Genomic DNA, 14,711 nt, shown 5'->3' on the forward strand with positions numbered 1-14,711 from the left:
CATCTGTTACCAATTAGTGCCATTCTTTGAGAGGCACTGGAAAACCTCCCTGGTCTTTGTGGTTGAATCTGTGTTTGAAATTCACTGCTCAACTGAGGGACCTTACAGATAATTGTATATGTGGGGTACAGAGATGGGGTAGTCATTCGGAAATCATCCTAAACAATATTATTGAACACGGAATGAGTCCATGCAACTTATTATGCGATATGTTAAGCACCTTTTTACTCCTGAACTTATTTAGACTTGCCATAACAAAGGGGTTGAATACTTATTGACTTAATAAGACATCAGCTTTTCATTTTTTATTCATTTCTAAAATGTTCAACAAACAAAATTCCACTTTGACATTACGGGGTACTGTCTGTAGATCAGTGGACAACATCTAAATTAAATCAATTTTAAATTCAGGCTAACCCAACAAAATGTGGGGAAAATAAAGGGGTGCGAACGCTTTCTGAAGGCACTGTATACTAGCATACATGTCCAACACATTGGTTCATTTCAAGTACAGTAGCATACTGATGTGAATATTGGAATAAAGCCCACACAACATAATAATTGCTAGAGGGATAGTTACAGACCCGACGAACGTGATGATCAAAGAGGAGCAGTTGAAGCATTTCATATCATAGTCTGATGCAAAGTCATTTTGGAAAATGATTGTAGTGCACATGTTGCCCCAATATCTACATGGCTCAGGCTCTCTGATGAGACATTTTGACATCTCATGTGGCTGGCAAAAGATGCAGAGTTGCCTACCTCGTTTTTTAGGCAGAGGTGAATGGGGAAGTCTCGGCTGTCTGCTACTGCCTCCCCATCAGGCAACACGGTGTACACCACCACCTGGGCAAAAGGGGTCAGCTCAGGCATCCGCTGCAGCGAGAGAGTCAGCTGCCCTTGGTTTACTAAAACAAGAGATGGACAATGGGATAAACATTAGCTCACCATAAACCACCAATCATCCAATACGGACATAGTGTTCAGTGACTAGTCTATGAAATATACTGTGCAGTAAGAACTTTTACTGAAGATGTAATCTGGATGATTGAATCCTGTCGTGACAGGTTTATATCCCATGCCAGTTTAATGCCATTAGGTCTTTTCCAGGAGGTATGTTCTCTAATCAAGTGGGGTTCTGAGAAGTCCTAATGAAAAACGTCAAGAAACATTCGGGAGAATCCAAGTCCCATGTATTTACCTTTTCCTTCTGTAACAGTCACCGGAAGACGGCCGTGCTGCTGAATGCTGCCTCTAGATATAACCTGGGACATAAGAGACAGCCAGGTGGCAGCGTCAACATTAATAACCAGAGTGACCCAGGGAGACTGGAACATTGGATAAAACTGGGGGATCTGCTAGCAAATATCTTGAAGTTACTGCTTTATTAAAGTGTAAAATTACTGAATATCCCTAATGATTAACTTTTCAACTGCATGTAAAGTACTGTATGGTTTGCCCGAGCCATTAAAATATTTCCAGACGCAACACAATGACAATCAAATACCGAAGTAAGTAAAAAATATATCCCAAAACCACAGACAAAGTGTAAAAACCATGTTAGGTTGTACTTTGAGTGAAACATCCCTTTAATCTTACCAGATAGAAGAAGTCCAGGGTCGTCTGTCCCTTTTTCAGCTCCACCCCTTGGATGATGTAGTGAGCAAGAACAATACCGTCCTTCTCACAGGAGAACTTCCCTTCACCCTGCATTATCTTCACAAAGCTCTTGCTCTTGGAATAAAATTTTCTTGTGAATTGGTAATCGGATGAATATTCTGGTCTACGCACACCCTGCTCGTACGGATAATCCTCCATAACCTTTTGATAACGAGCCTGGTTCAAGAAAAACAGAAAATATATGAAAAATAAACAATTGTAGTAACCTTGGAGAATACATCAGGAGAAATGAATGATCTCACTCAGAACAAACAATTTAATATTTAAATAATATCATTAAATATTTAATAGAGGAAAACATGAGTGAGTGACCACTGACCGATAGAGAGACAGAATCAGAACTCCATAGAGAAGTGTCTAGAGAGAAAGAAGCAATGCCCTTGCTGTCTGTGGTGAGAGTCCAGTTCTCAGATGTGCCACTGTTTTGTAGGAAGAGATACACAGGCTCATTGGGAATGGGACTAGAGTCTGGACCGGTCACTTTGATCTGAAAACACAGGACAGGATGACTTCAGACATTCAATATACTAAATATACACTCCCATTGCATACAACACATCAAGAGCCTAGTTTACATGCTCCAAATTACATGTTAACATTTATCACCACTTCATGCTCAAATCGATTTTTCTGAGTAATACATTTTCTGCAGCGTTATTAAAAAGGCATTTGTTAATATAGTTTGTCCTTACCTTCCCCTCGTATGCAATTCCTGGTTTATATGCTTGGGGCACGTCCTCAAAACGAACAGTTATGATGACATTGGTGAAGCTTGCCTTGCCACTACCTTTAAGGATGACCCCTGGAGAGAACACAGGCAAGGGTCAGAGGTCAACAGTTGAGCATGTAAACACATCTACGTTCAAGATAAGGTTCTCTCCTACCCGTTCCATATTCTTCCATCTCAGTCTCCACTTCGAAGTCATCAAACTTTGATTCATTTAGACCGAACCGGGTCACGTCAATAATTTGGGTTGCACAACCAGTTGTGTCGGTCTAGGCAGAATGAGTAGTTATTGTAGCTCAGCTTAAATCCGCTACGAAAACGTCTATAAACCTCAACATTTTCCCCACAGTGAGTGTTCTTTGTCATCAAAGAATTTGGCATAACAAGAATAAAAAAATACTTACTTTCATATGATACAACTCGCAGATATTAATAGCATCATATAACCAGCGATATTGAATGACATTTCGGCAAACTTTCGCCATGACAGACCCCAGCACTGGTTTTCCATAAGTGTATCTAGAAACAAAGTCAACAGAAGAAAAACAATTCAAGAATGGCAATCACGTGTTGTAAAAATAGAAACAGCTATGAACATGAGCGAGTATCAAACATGGGACAGTATATGTCAAGTAAAGTCTATGCAACACACAAATTAAGTCTGACTTAATATTCTGCCCATAAAATGTCCCAGTTTAAAAGCTTGTTTGTCATTATCATCTTACTGTCTATCATGCTCTATCATCTTATGCACTTACTTTCCACAAACTCTCAGTGTTGCTTGCTTGTCCAGAATAGTTATTGTTTGGGGAAGATAGACTTTCACCTCATATTTGGGCAACACTAAAAAATACATACAGATATTACATCCTCGTGGTCTGTTGAACTACACCAAAAACATAATCACACCACAATTAAATCACCATGTAAAAACAATATAATCATCAGATTTTTTTATCCCATACTTTTCTCTTTTTATCCCATGCCAATTTCCTCACCATATTCTTTGATGTCAAAGTTTTGGGAGGTTTGCTCTCCCTTCTCATTCCATGCAGTGATGATGTAACTTCCTTGCGTTGCCTCTGCGGACATGGGGTGGGACAGGTCCAGAATTCCACTCACTGTTGACTGGTTCAACCACTGAGCAATGCGGTTGGAGTTTGGGTCCTGTATACAGATTCATAATAGGTTGAAGGAAGGTATTTTTGTTATAGAGAGGAATTGTATAAATTCGTGCCACAGTACATATTGGCAGGTAATATTTTTGAAGGGAGATCATGTCATTATTATTGCTCAGGTTATATACAGCTTTGGTTTTTAGTTGCAATGGATTTGAATGAGTCTCACCTGAAGCTCCACTGTTAGATACTAGAAAAGACAAACAAAACATTCAGCATTTAACATTTGGCCCAAAAAAACATTTTCAAACTTTATTATTTCCCAAAATTATTTTCACAGTAGGCCTAAAGGGAACTACTGTCGTGTCAGGAAATGGGTTTAAAACAAACATTTCATAACTTTCCAAAACAGTTTCTACAGTACAGGCATCTTTATCTACAGAGTTACAGTACAGAGCAGGCCTTGAGCTCATGTTGACTCAGATGCTCTGCTCAAACAGCCAGGCCAAATGAACTCTGACCACATGTTTGCTGAGCCACACACACACACACACACACACACACACACACACACACACTGACCCATTAAACAAATAAAATAATAGCAGACAAAATTAGACTGCAAGAGGATGAAATCATTGCTCCATCACTTGCCTTCCTTACTCAACTACAGTAAACCTCTCCCAAACTACACCTCCCTAGAATGTTCCAAAGCTGACTAACACTCGGCTGTCCTGTTCAACCCAACTTAAATGCTTTGAAAGAGTAACTTTATTTATATTGAACAACATTGAAAGAGTAACTTACCATCTGATTGAATGACAAGAAACTGGCATCCAGCGAGACGATTCGGAACTTGACTGGAAAAGTGTTAGAAACATTTGTCTATATAGTATCTGTCTATGTACAGTATATTCATCATCCATTTCAGGAAGGACCTTTCTGATGGCCTCACAAATATACTGTAAAGTATGCATAATCATCAATCAAAATTAACAGTAGGCCTAGACAAAAGAGTCAGTTTAGTACATTTACAAGTAATAACTCAGGAAGGGTCAGTTTCAGTGTTCATCAAAGATGATGTCTAACTACCTGTCTGTCCAGGTTTGTAGACTGGTTTGTCTGTCTGGAAAATGGTCAGGAATCTTTTAGGCTTGATAAGGATCTTGGTCTTTTTACTCATCTCATCCTTCCTCCCCTTGATGCTAACATGGACAGTGGCCACACTGTCAGCCTTCACTGGGGGTACCTACAATATGAAGAACAGAAGAATGGAAGCTTGTTAGAACTTCTACAATCCTCTAGCTCCTAACCAAAGCTTGGCTCTCCGAGTAGCTTGAGAACAGAGGGTTTTTTGTTAAATGGTAGATAGCAAAGTATGATTTAAAATAACTGCTATTGCCTTTAATAGGTTGGATCATTTTGCATATAGCACCCAGCCTGGAATTCAAGTTGAGTTCCACACAACATGACGGAGTTACAACCAAACTATTCAAAATAAAATACTGAAATGAATGTGTTTTGTTGAATGAATGCGCATAGGTAACTTAAAAGCTAGTAAGAATAGTACTTTATTTAGATGACAAAATGACCACAGAAGAAGAGCCAGGAGATTCTATCAACTGTAATCTTACACACACTGAGTGTACAAAACATTAAGAACAACCTGGTCTTTCCATAACATAGACAGACCAGGTGAATCCAGGTGAAAGCTATGATCCCTTATCGATGTCACTTGTTAAATCCACTTCAAAAATCTGTGTAGATGAAGGGGAGAAGACAGGTTAAAGAAGGGTTTTTAAGCCTTGAGACAATTGAGACATGTGTGCCCCATTCGGGGGGTGAATTGGCAAGACAAAAGATTGACAGATAAGTGCCTTTGAACAGGCTATGATAGTAGGTACCAGGTGCACCAGTTAGTGTCAAGAACTGCAACGCTTCTGTTTTTTTCACACTCAACAGTTTCCTGTGTGTGATGTGTCAAGAATGGTCCACCACCCAAAGGACATCCAGCCAACTTGGGCCAGCATCTCTGTGGAACAATTGACACCTTGTAGAGCCCATGCCCCGATAAATGAAGGTTGTTCTAAGGTCAAAACTCAAAATTGGGAAGGTGTTCATAATGTTTGGTATACTCAGTGTATGTACAACTGATGGGGGTAACTGTTCAACTAAAATCAATATGAAGCGAGGCACAGGTTGTGTAACACCATACCATTGACGGGAAAGAGACCCAATTCAAAGTGTCAGCTACTATTAAAGCTGATGACTCCGGTCAGTGTTAAGTAAAGAAATGACGTCAACATTTAACCCATTGGCTTGTTGACTGTGGTCGGGATGCTTTTGCATGAAAGACGATAGAATAGGGCCACATTCAGTAGCTCACATCGTTGTGGAACTTTGCAGTTAGAAATGTCATACATAGAGCTGGCTTGATACTTTACATGTCAGAGGCATGTTGGTTCTACATGAAATATTTTTATCAGAGCGTTCCACAACGTTGTAGCCTGCTGAACGCAGCACAGTTGCAGCTGACCTGGAAGGAGATGCAGCGATAGAAGTCCTGTGTTACGGCTTCCTCCAGTAGAATGATGCTGTTGTCCCCCTCCATCTCCAGCGACACCTTCAATGACAGAGGCTCTGTGGCTTGGTGGACCTGAGCACAAAGTTTCTCTTTGGTCCCTCCTACCACCTCCGAGCTGACCGTCACCAGGTAAATCCTAAAAGGGGAAAGAGTCAGCATGAATGCAGCTGTGGTAATAATACTTAAGTGGCCGTGTACTCAAACAGCTCTTTAGTTCCTTTGTAGCCTACTGATTTTTTAAAGTTGGGGACAAAGTGACCTTAATTGTCTCTGGCTATGTGCCCCACTCAGAGTCCAAACAATGAGAAATTGATTCTGTTTCAGACAGTGTTAGAGGGAATACCAATTAGTTGTTTGATGGTCTGTCAACCATGTATTGGGGAACAAAGGCGTCATGCCCATTGGGGCTCGTGCCCACTCAGATTTGTACTGTTTAAAATAGATATACATATACACACTGGACAAACATATAAAACACAACATGTAAAGTGTTGGTCCCATGTTTCATAAGCTGAAATAAAACATCCCAGAAATGTTCCATATGCACAAAAAGCTTATTTCTGTCAAATTATGTGCACAAATTTGTTTACATCCCTATTAGTGAGCATTTCTCCTTTCTCCACCAGACAGATGTGGCATATTAAGAAGCTGATTAAACAGCATGATCATTATACAGTGCACCTTGTAAAAGGCTACTCTAAAATGTGCAGTTTTGTCACACCAGAATGCCACAGATGTCTCAAGTTGAGGGAGCGTGTAATTGGCATGATGACTGCAGTAATGTCCACCAGAGCTGATGCCAGAGAATTTAATGTTAATTTCTCTACCATAAGCCGCCTCCAATATCATTTTAGAGAATTTTGCAGTACGTCCAACCGGCCTCATAACCACAGACCACATGTAACCACGCCAGCCCAGGACCTCCACATCCGGCTACTTCAGGTGCGGGATCATCTGAGACCAGCCACCCATAAAGCTGATGAAACTGAGGAGTACTTGTCTGTAATGAAGCCCTTTTGTGAGGAAAAGCTAATTCTGATTGGCTGGGCCTGGCTCCCCAGTGGGTGAGCCTATGTCCTCCCAGGACCACCCATGGCTGCGCCCCTGAACAGTCATGTGAAATCTATAGATTAGGGCCTAATGAATTTAAATTGACAGATTTTCTTATATGAACTGTAACTCAATAAAATCGTTGAAATTGTTGCGTTATATATATAACGCATATACACTACCGTTCAAAAGTTTGGGGTCACTAAGATGCTGGCCTTCTAAGCAGAGTTGCAAAGAAAAAGCCATATCTCAGACTGGCCAATAAAAATAAAAGATTAAGATGGTCAAAAGAACACAGACATTGGACAGAGGAACTCTGCCTAGAAGGCCAGCATCCCGGAGTCGCCTCTTCACTGTTGACGTTGAGATTGGTGTTTTGCGGGTACTATTTAATGAAGCTGCCAGTTGAGGACTTGTGAGGCGTCTGTTTCTCAAACTAGACACTCTAATGTACTTGTCCTCTTGCTCAGTTGTGCACCGGGGCCTCCCACTCCTCTTTCTATTCTGGTTAGAGAATAATTGCAAAAGGGTTTTCTAATGATCAATTAGCTTTTTAAAATGATAAACTTGGATTAGCTAACACAACGTGCCATTGGAACACGAGTCATGGTTGCTGATTATGGGCCTCTGTACGCCTATGTAGATAATCCATTAAAAATCAGCCATTTCCAGCTACAATAGTCATTTACAATATTAACAATGTCTACACTGTATTTCTGATCAATTTGATGTTATATTAATGGACCAGAAATGTGCTTTTCTTTCAAAAACAAGGACATTTCTAAGTAACTCCAAACTTTTGAACGGTAGTGTATACACACACACACAATGCATTTGGAAAGTACTCAGACCCCTTGACTTTTTCCACATTTTGATATGTTACAGCCTTTCTCCTAAAATTGATTAAATTGTTTCCCCTCCTCAATCTACACACAATATGCCATAATGACAAAGCAAAAATATGTTCATAGAAATGTTCACATTTATTACAAATTTAAACTTAAATACCACATTTACAGAAGTATTCAGACCCTTTACCAGGTACTTTGTTGAAGCACCTTTGGCAGCAATTATAGCCTTGAGTCTTTTTGGGTATGACACTACAAGCTTTGCACACCTGTATTTGGGGAGTCTCTCCCATTCTTCTCTGCAGATCCTCTAAGCTCTGTCAGGTTGGATGTGGTGCGTCGCTGCACAGCTATTTTCAGGTCTCCCCAGAGATATTTGATCGGGTTCAAGTCCGGGCTCTGGCTGGGCCACTCAAATACATTGAGACTTTTCCCGAAGCCACTCCTGCATTGTCTTGGCTGTGTGCTTAGGGTCATTATTATTTTTGTTGTTTCTCTATACTACTAGCCACCTAGCAATTGTATTTAGTTGGCTTTAGCTAGCCAAGATATGTTCCCAGTCTCCTAACCATATAAAGTTACCAAGAAGCCATTTCAGGCTATCAATCAAGACAGACAAGCAAGCTACTCTTAGCTGGCATGCCTGTTGGCAAGTTGGGAGACTTTAGAAAAGCAACATTCAACATTCTCCAACTTCAGGCCAGGGTCCTAAGCCCCCTATGGACCACCCCCCAGCCATCCTTACATACTTTGTGCCCCTCAGATTTCGAGGGTGCATGAAGCCCCTGTTGGGGATGATTGCACAGAGGGACATTGGAGGAAAGCACACTAATATGGACTATCCAAGGACTATCACAAGTCGGATTTGTAACCCCAAAATGTACAGGCCTGTTTGCCAGCATGTCTCATAAGATATGAAAAGCCTCTCACGTGCAAGAAAGAGAGAGAATGGTACTTTTCCTGTCCTGTGGCCTTCCCATTTCCAACTTTTTTATATATTGTTATTCACAAATGGAGACAATTACAAGCAGATATTCAGCTATATCAGTGCAGTAAGCATATACACGATTTTGTTGTTATGTAATATTATGTTTATAACTAAAATAATTATATTGCTCAGGTGACATACCCTACATCTGCAGGTGCATAGCCTGGAAATTACGGAGAATAATGAATTCCTCAATTTGATTATAGACTGTGGTATGCAGCCAAACATGTAAACGACAATTGCTTGTTGTGAGTTTAATCCCTCAATTAAATGACGAAAATACTACGTGCTTCTACTGCCTACTACTTACTGTACGTTAAATGTTTTGTAGCGTACTTACGATTCATTGAAGGTACTCGATGTCGCAGTTCGTAAAATTACTGATGTGATAAATACAAGGCAAAGGAAGTTGAGAGCCATGGCCATAACCGTGGTACACATCCTCCGCACTTCGAAATGCTCCCTTCCCTCGTCCAGATGGTCAGGAAAGTTGCACAAACGGTGCTGTTTATACCCAAATGCACCCTCTTGTGTCACCCCCTTCCAAATTGTTTGGCACACCGCAGCCACCTCCCGTTTCCTCCCAATTCCGAAGAAGTTCTCAAACAGTCACAGCCCCGCGAGAAATGGGATGGTCAGAATGACACAAATATCGGGCGTAGGAACTCTTCCCCCCTCGAACATCCACCGACGTAAAGAAAGTTTCAAGTTGGATATTCGACGGATATTCGCGCTTTCAAACCACTTGAGGCACAGACTCCAAATAAGTGGCATGATGTTGGAAAAATTGCGCACAACATTATTTTCCCGATTTGGACATTCATTCGCATTCCAAAGCTAATAAACATGTGGAAATGTGAGCAACATTTGGTATTCCTAGTCGAATTAGTTAGGGAGCGTAAACAAAGTACAAACTTTTTTTACTTTCGAATTTCAATAGCTCCTTGGTCATGTGACCTACTTGACTCAAACAAGTTTCAGAATGTCCACTGACTACCCTTCTATATTGCACACCCTTTGGTTTGTTCATTTTCATCTCACACGTTTTTACATTAATTGTTCAAACTTTCAAATTTCAATAGCTCCTTGGTCATGTGACCGACGGACTACAAACAAGGTTCAGAATGTCCACTCCAAGACAATGAGGCTGCAGGCCAGGTATGTTTCTTTTCTTCCAATGTTAAAGGATTGTGATAGTTTGTTTTCAGTTCATGTTTAAGAGGACAATAACTCTTCTAAATGTGTTTCATTTGCATATTGCAGGTCACAGCTCTGTGGCGAAGAAACAATTGCGAGGTAGTGGTTGCTGATGTGAGGTCTACAGACAAAAATTCCTCTTTCCTTCTCTATCATTCAGAGTTTAAAACTCTGCAGCCCCACAAATGGCTTGTGGATGAGGTAGTCGTAACATGACAATAAGCATTTTTTTCAATCACAATTCTAAACATATCGTGGAGAGAAAAAAATTCATACAATATGAAGGATGAACATAGAAGTACATTAGATGTGCACCTAACCAAGTCTAATGACATGTAATATCATTATGTAGTTAAGTGGAATTGGAGTTGAATGTTTCTGATGATGTACACTTGAGTATTTATGGCCCTTATTCTGTCACTTTAAAGTAAATAGTGAAGATGTGTCATCACGTAAACACAGTGTTGTCAGCAATAACACATTTTTTTGACTACATAACACCTTATGTATGATACTTAATCTCCCTAACAAGGCATATAAACTCAGCAAAAAAATAACGTCCTTTTTTCAGGACCCTGTCTTTCAAAGATAATTCGTAAAAATCCAAATAACTTCACAGATCTTCATTGTAAAGGGTTTAAACACTGTTTACCATGCTTGTTCAATGAACCATAAACAATTAATGAACATGCACCTGTGGAACAGTCGTTAAGGCACTAACAGTTTACAGACGGTAGGCAATTAAGGTCACAGTTATGAAAACTTAGGACACAAAAGAGGCCTTTCTACTGACTGAAAAACACCAAAAGAAAGATGCCCAGGGTCCCTGCTCATCTGCGTGAACGTGCCTTAGGCATGCTGCAAGGAGGCATAAGGACTGCAGATGTGGCGAGGGCAATAAATTGTAATGTCCGTACTGTAAGACACCTAAGACAGCGCTACAGGGAGACAGGACAGACAGCTGATCGTCCTCGCAGTGGCAGCACAAACCCACCGTCGCTGGACCAGACAGGACTGGCAAAAAGTGCTCTTCACTGACGTGTCGCGGTTCTGTCTCACCAGGGGTGATGGTTGGATTCGCATTTATCATAGAAGGAATGAGCATTACACCGAGGCCTGTACTCTGGAGTGGGATCGATTTGGAGGTGGAGCGTCCATCATGGTCTGGGGCGGTGTGTCACAGCATCATCGGACTGAGCTTGTTGTCATTGCAGGCAATCTCAACGCTGTGCGTTACAGGGAAGACATCCTCCTCCCTCATGTGGTACCCTTCCTGCATGCTCATCCTGACATGACCCTCCAGCATGACAATGCCACCAGCCATACTGCTCGTTCTGTGCGTGATTTCCTGCAAGACAGGAATGTCAGTGTTCTGCCATGGCCAGCGAAGAGCCCGGATCTCAATCCCATTGGGCACGTCTGAGACCTGTTGGATCGGAGGGTGAGGGCAAGGGCCATTCACCCCAGAAATATCCGGGAACTTGCAGGTGCCTTGGTGGAAGAGTGGGGTAACATCTCACAGCAAGAACTGGCAAATCTGGTGCAGTCCATGAGGAGGAGATGCACTGTAGTACTTAATGCAGCTGGCCACACCAGATACTGACTGTTACTTTTGATTTGGACCCCCCTTTGTTCAGGGACACAATATTCAATTTCTGTTAGTCACATGTCTGTGGAACTTGATCAGTTTATGTCTCAGTTGTTGAATCTTGTTATGTTCATACAAATATTTACACATGTTAAGTTTGCTGAAAATAAACTCAGTTGACAGTGAGAGGACGTTTTTTGTTGTTGTTGCTGAGTTTATATGTGACAATGACCCATTAAATTGCATCTAGCCAGAATATATTAGACAAATAAAAACAAATGCAAATGTGTTTACGTGTGTTTTAAATCTCGATAAACAATCCTTCTAACTAACCGATATTCTCTGAAATGTCTATATATTTTAGTTGTTGCTTAATTATTTGTATAATGTTCTTCACATTCAAAGCATTTGTGGTTTTACTTTCTCTCCTTATACAGACAATCGAATGGTACTTTCAAGCAACCACAAAAAGCTGTGGTTACGGGACAAAGATTTACACCCTAAATCATTACTCAGCCCAAGTCATTCTAAATGGAGAAATAAGTTCAGTGCGCAAGCGAAGTCTGCCCAAGGTACTAATACAATCTGTTAGTGGAATTTTAAAGGATTAACTATTGATAAAAAATGTTGGGCTTAGTGGTAAGCATGTGAAATTATTTATTTCAGGTGAACTTCGGTAACTACAATGCTGTCATGAGTTTCTTGAATGTGAACCAGAACCACCGGAAGTTCATTGTGAGTAAAATCCTTTCCCCAAAATTGATTTAGGTACATTTTTGTGAAGAGGTATGAGGGTTGTGATATGGGTTATTTAATAGTAAAATCATTTAAGGGATCAATACATTTCTATATTGCTTCCCCAGTATCTACAGTGGGGAGAACAAGTATTTGATACACTGCCGATTTTGCAGGTTTTCCTACTTACAAAGCATGTAGAGGTCTGTAATTTTTATCATAGGTACACTTCAACTGTGAGAGACGGAATCTAAAACAAAAATCCAGAAAATCACATTGTATGATTTTTAAATAATTAATTTGCATTTTATTGCATGACATAAGTATTTGATCACCTACCAACCAGTAAGAATTCCGGCTCTCACAGACCTGTTAGTTTTTCTTTAAGAAGCCCTCCTGTTCTCCACTCATTACCTGTATTAACTGCACCTGTTTGAACTCGTTACCTGTATAAAAGACACCTGTCCACACACTCAATCAAACAGATTCCAACCTCTCCACAATGGCCAAGACCAGAGAGCTGTGTAAGGACATCAGGGATACAATTGTAGACCTGCACAAAGCTGGGATGGGCTACAGGACAATAGGCAAGCAGCTTGGTGAGAAGGAAACAACTGTTGGCGCAATTATTAGAAAATGGAAGAAGTTCAAGATGACGGTCAATCACCCTCGGTCTGGGGCTCCATGCAAGATTTCACCTCGTGGGGCATCAATGATCATGAGGAAGGTGAGGGATCAGCCCAGAACTACACGGCAGGACCTGGTCAATGACCTGAAGAGAGCTGGGACCACAGTCTCAAAGAAAACCATTAGTAACACACTACACCGTCATGGATTAAAATCCTGCAGCGCACGCAAGGTCCCCCTGCTTAAGCCAGTGCATGTCCAGGCCTGTCTGAAGTTTGCCAATGACCATCTGGATGATCCAGAGGAGGAATGGGAGAAGGTCATGTGGTCTGATGAGACAAAAATAGAGCTTTTTGGTCTAACTCCACTCGCCGTGTTTGGAGGAAGAAGAAGTATGAGTACAACCCCAAGAACACCATCCCAACCGTGAAGCATGAAGGTGGAAACATCATTCTTTGGGGATGCTTTTCTGCAAAGGGGACAGGACGACTGCACCGTATTGAGGGGAGGATGGATGGGGCCATGTATCGCGAGATCTTGGCCAACAACCTCCTTCCCTCAGTAAGAGCATTGAAGATGGGTCGTGGCTGGGTCTTCCAGCATGACAACGACACGAAGCACACAGCCATGGCAACTAAGGAGTGGCTCCGTAAGAAGCATCTCAAGGTCCTGGAGTGGCCTAGCCAGTCTCCAGACCTGAACCCAATAGAAAATCTTTGGAGGGAGCTGAACGTCCGTATTGCCCAGCGACAGCCCCGAAACCTGAAGGATCTGGAGAAGATCTGTAGCGAGGAGTGGGCCAAAATCCCTGCTGCAGTGTGTGCAAACCTAGTCAAGAACTACAGGAAACGTATGATCTCTGTAATTGCAAACAAAGGTTTCTGTACCAAATATTAAGTTCTGCTTTTCTGATGTATCAAATACTTATGTCATGCAATAAAATGCAAATTAATTACTTAAAAATCATACAATGTGATTTTCTGGATTTTTGTAGATTCCGTCTCTCATAGTTGAAGTGTACCTATGATAAAAATTACAGACCTCTACATGCTTTGTAAGTAGGAAAACCTGCAAAATCGGCAGTGTATCAAATACTTGTTCTCCCCACTGTACATGAACCATCAGGCCCAGTGTTTTTGGTTGACCCTGCTGGACAGAAAGAGAAGGAGGAATCGGAACACGCTGCATTCAAATTCAGGTCTTAGTTATTCCATTGTACTGGATCTAATACATTTTTGCATTGTACATACAGTTGAGGTCGGAAGTATGCATACGCCTTAGCCAAATACATTTAAACTCATTTTTTTCACAATTCTTGACATTTAATCCTAGTAGAAATTCCCTGTCTTGGGTCAGTTAGGATCACCACTTTATTTTAAGAATGTGAGTTGTCAGAATAATGGTTGAGAGAATTATTTATTTCAGCTTTTATTTCTTTCATCACATTCCCAGTGGGAAGTTTACATACACACAATTAGTATTTGGTAACATTGCCTTTAAATTGTTTAACTTGGGTCAAACGTTTCGGGTAGCCTTCCACAAGCTTCCCACAATAAGTTGGGTGAATTT

General features: G+C 41.0%; 1 protein-coding gene across 1 annotated transcript in view; it reads right to left on the reverse strand.

Annotated features, from left to right (window-relative positions):
• LOC139548935 (alpha-2-macroglobulin-like) overlaps window positions 1-9,618 on the reverse strand; it is a 36,704-nt gene extending 27,086 nt beyond the window's left edge. The window contains exons 1-14 of the mRNA XM_071358908.1: window positions 9,336-9,618; window positions 6,062-6,245; window positions 4,618-4,774; window positions 4,333-4,385; window positions 3,755-3,775; window positions 3,406-3,574; window positions 3,166-3,250; window positions 2,812-2,926; window positions 2,565-2,676; window positions 2,373-2,482; window positions 2,000-2,167; window positions 1,600-1,836; window positions 1,202-1,265; window positions 763-908 (exon numbers count right to left, since the gene is read on the reverse strand). Coding sequence (XP_071215009.1) covers window positions 763-908; window positions 1,202-1,265; window positions 1,600-1,836; window positions 2,000-2,167; window positions 2,373-2,482; window positions 2,565-2,676; window positions 2,812-2,926; window positions 3,166-3,250; window positions 3,406-3,574; window positions 3,755-3,775; window positions 4,333-4,385; window positions 4,618-4,774; window positions 6,062-6,245; window positions 9,336-9,436 — 1,722 coding nt within the window. The 5' untranslated portion in view covers window positions 9,437-9,618. The remainder of the gene's footprint in view (window positions 1-762; window positions 909-1,201; window positions 1,266-1,599; window positions 1,837-1,999; window positions 2,168-2,372; window positions 2,483-2,564; window positions 2,677-2,811; window positions 2,927-3,165; window positions 3,251-3,405; window positions 3,575-3,754; window positions 3,776-4,332; window positions 4,386-4,617; window positions 4,775-6,061; window positions 6,246-9,335) is intronic.
• Between the last annotated feature and the right edge of the window lie 5,093 nt (window positions 9,619-14,711).

The sequence above is a fragment of the Salvelinus alpinus genome, chromosome 22 (genome assembly GCF_045679555.1).
Source record: "Salvelinus alpinus chromosome 22, SLU_Salpinus.1, whole genome shotgun sequence".
Taxonomy (NCBI): Eukaryota; Metazoa; Chordata; class Actinopteri; order Salmoniformes; family Salmonidae; genus Salvelinus; species Salvelinus alpinus.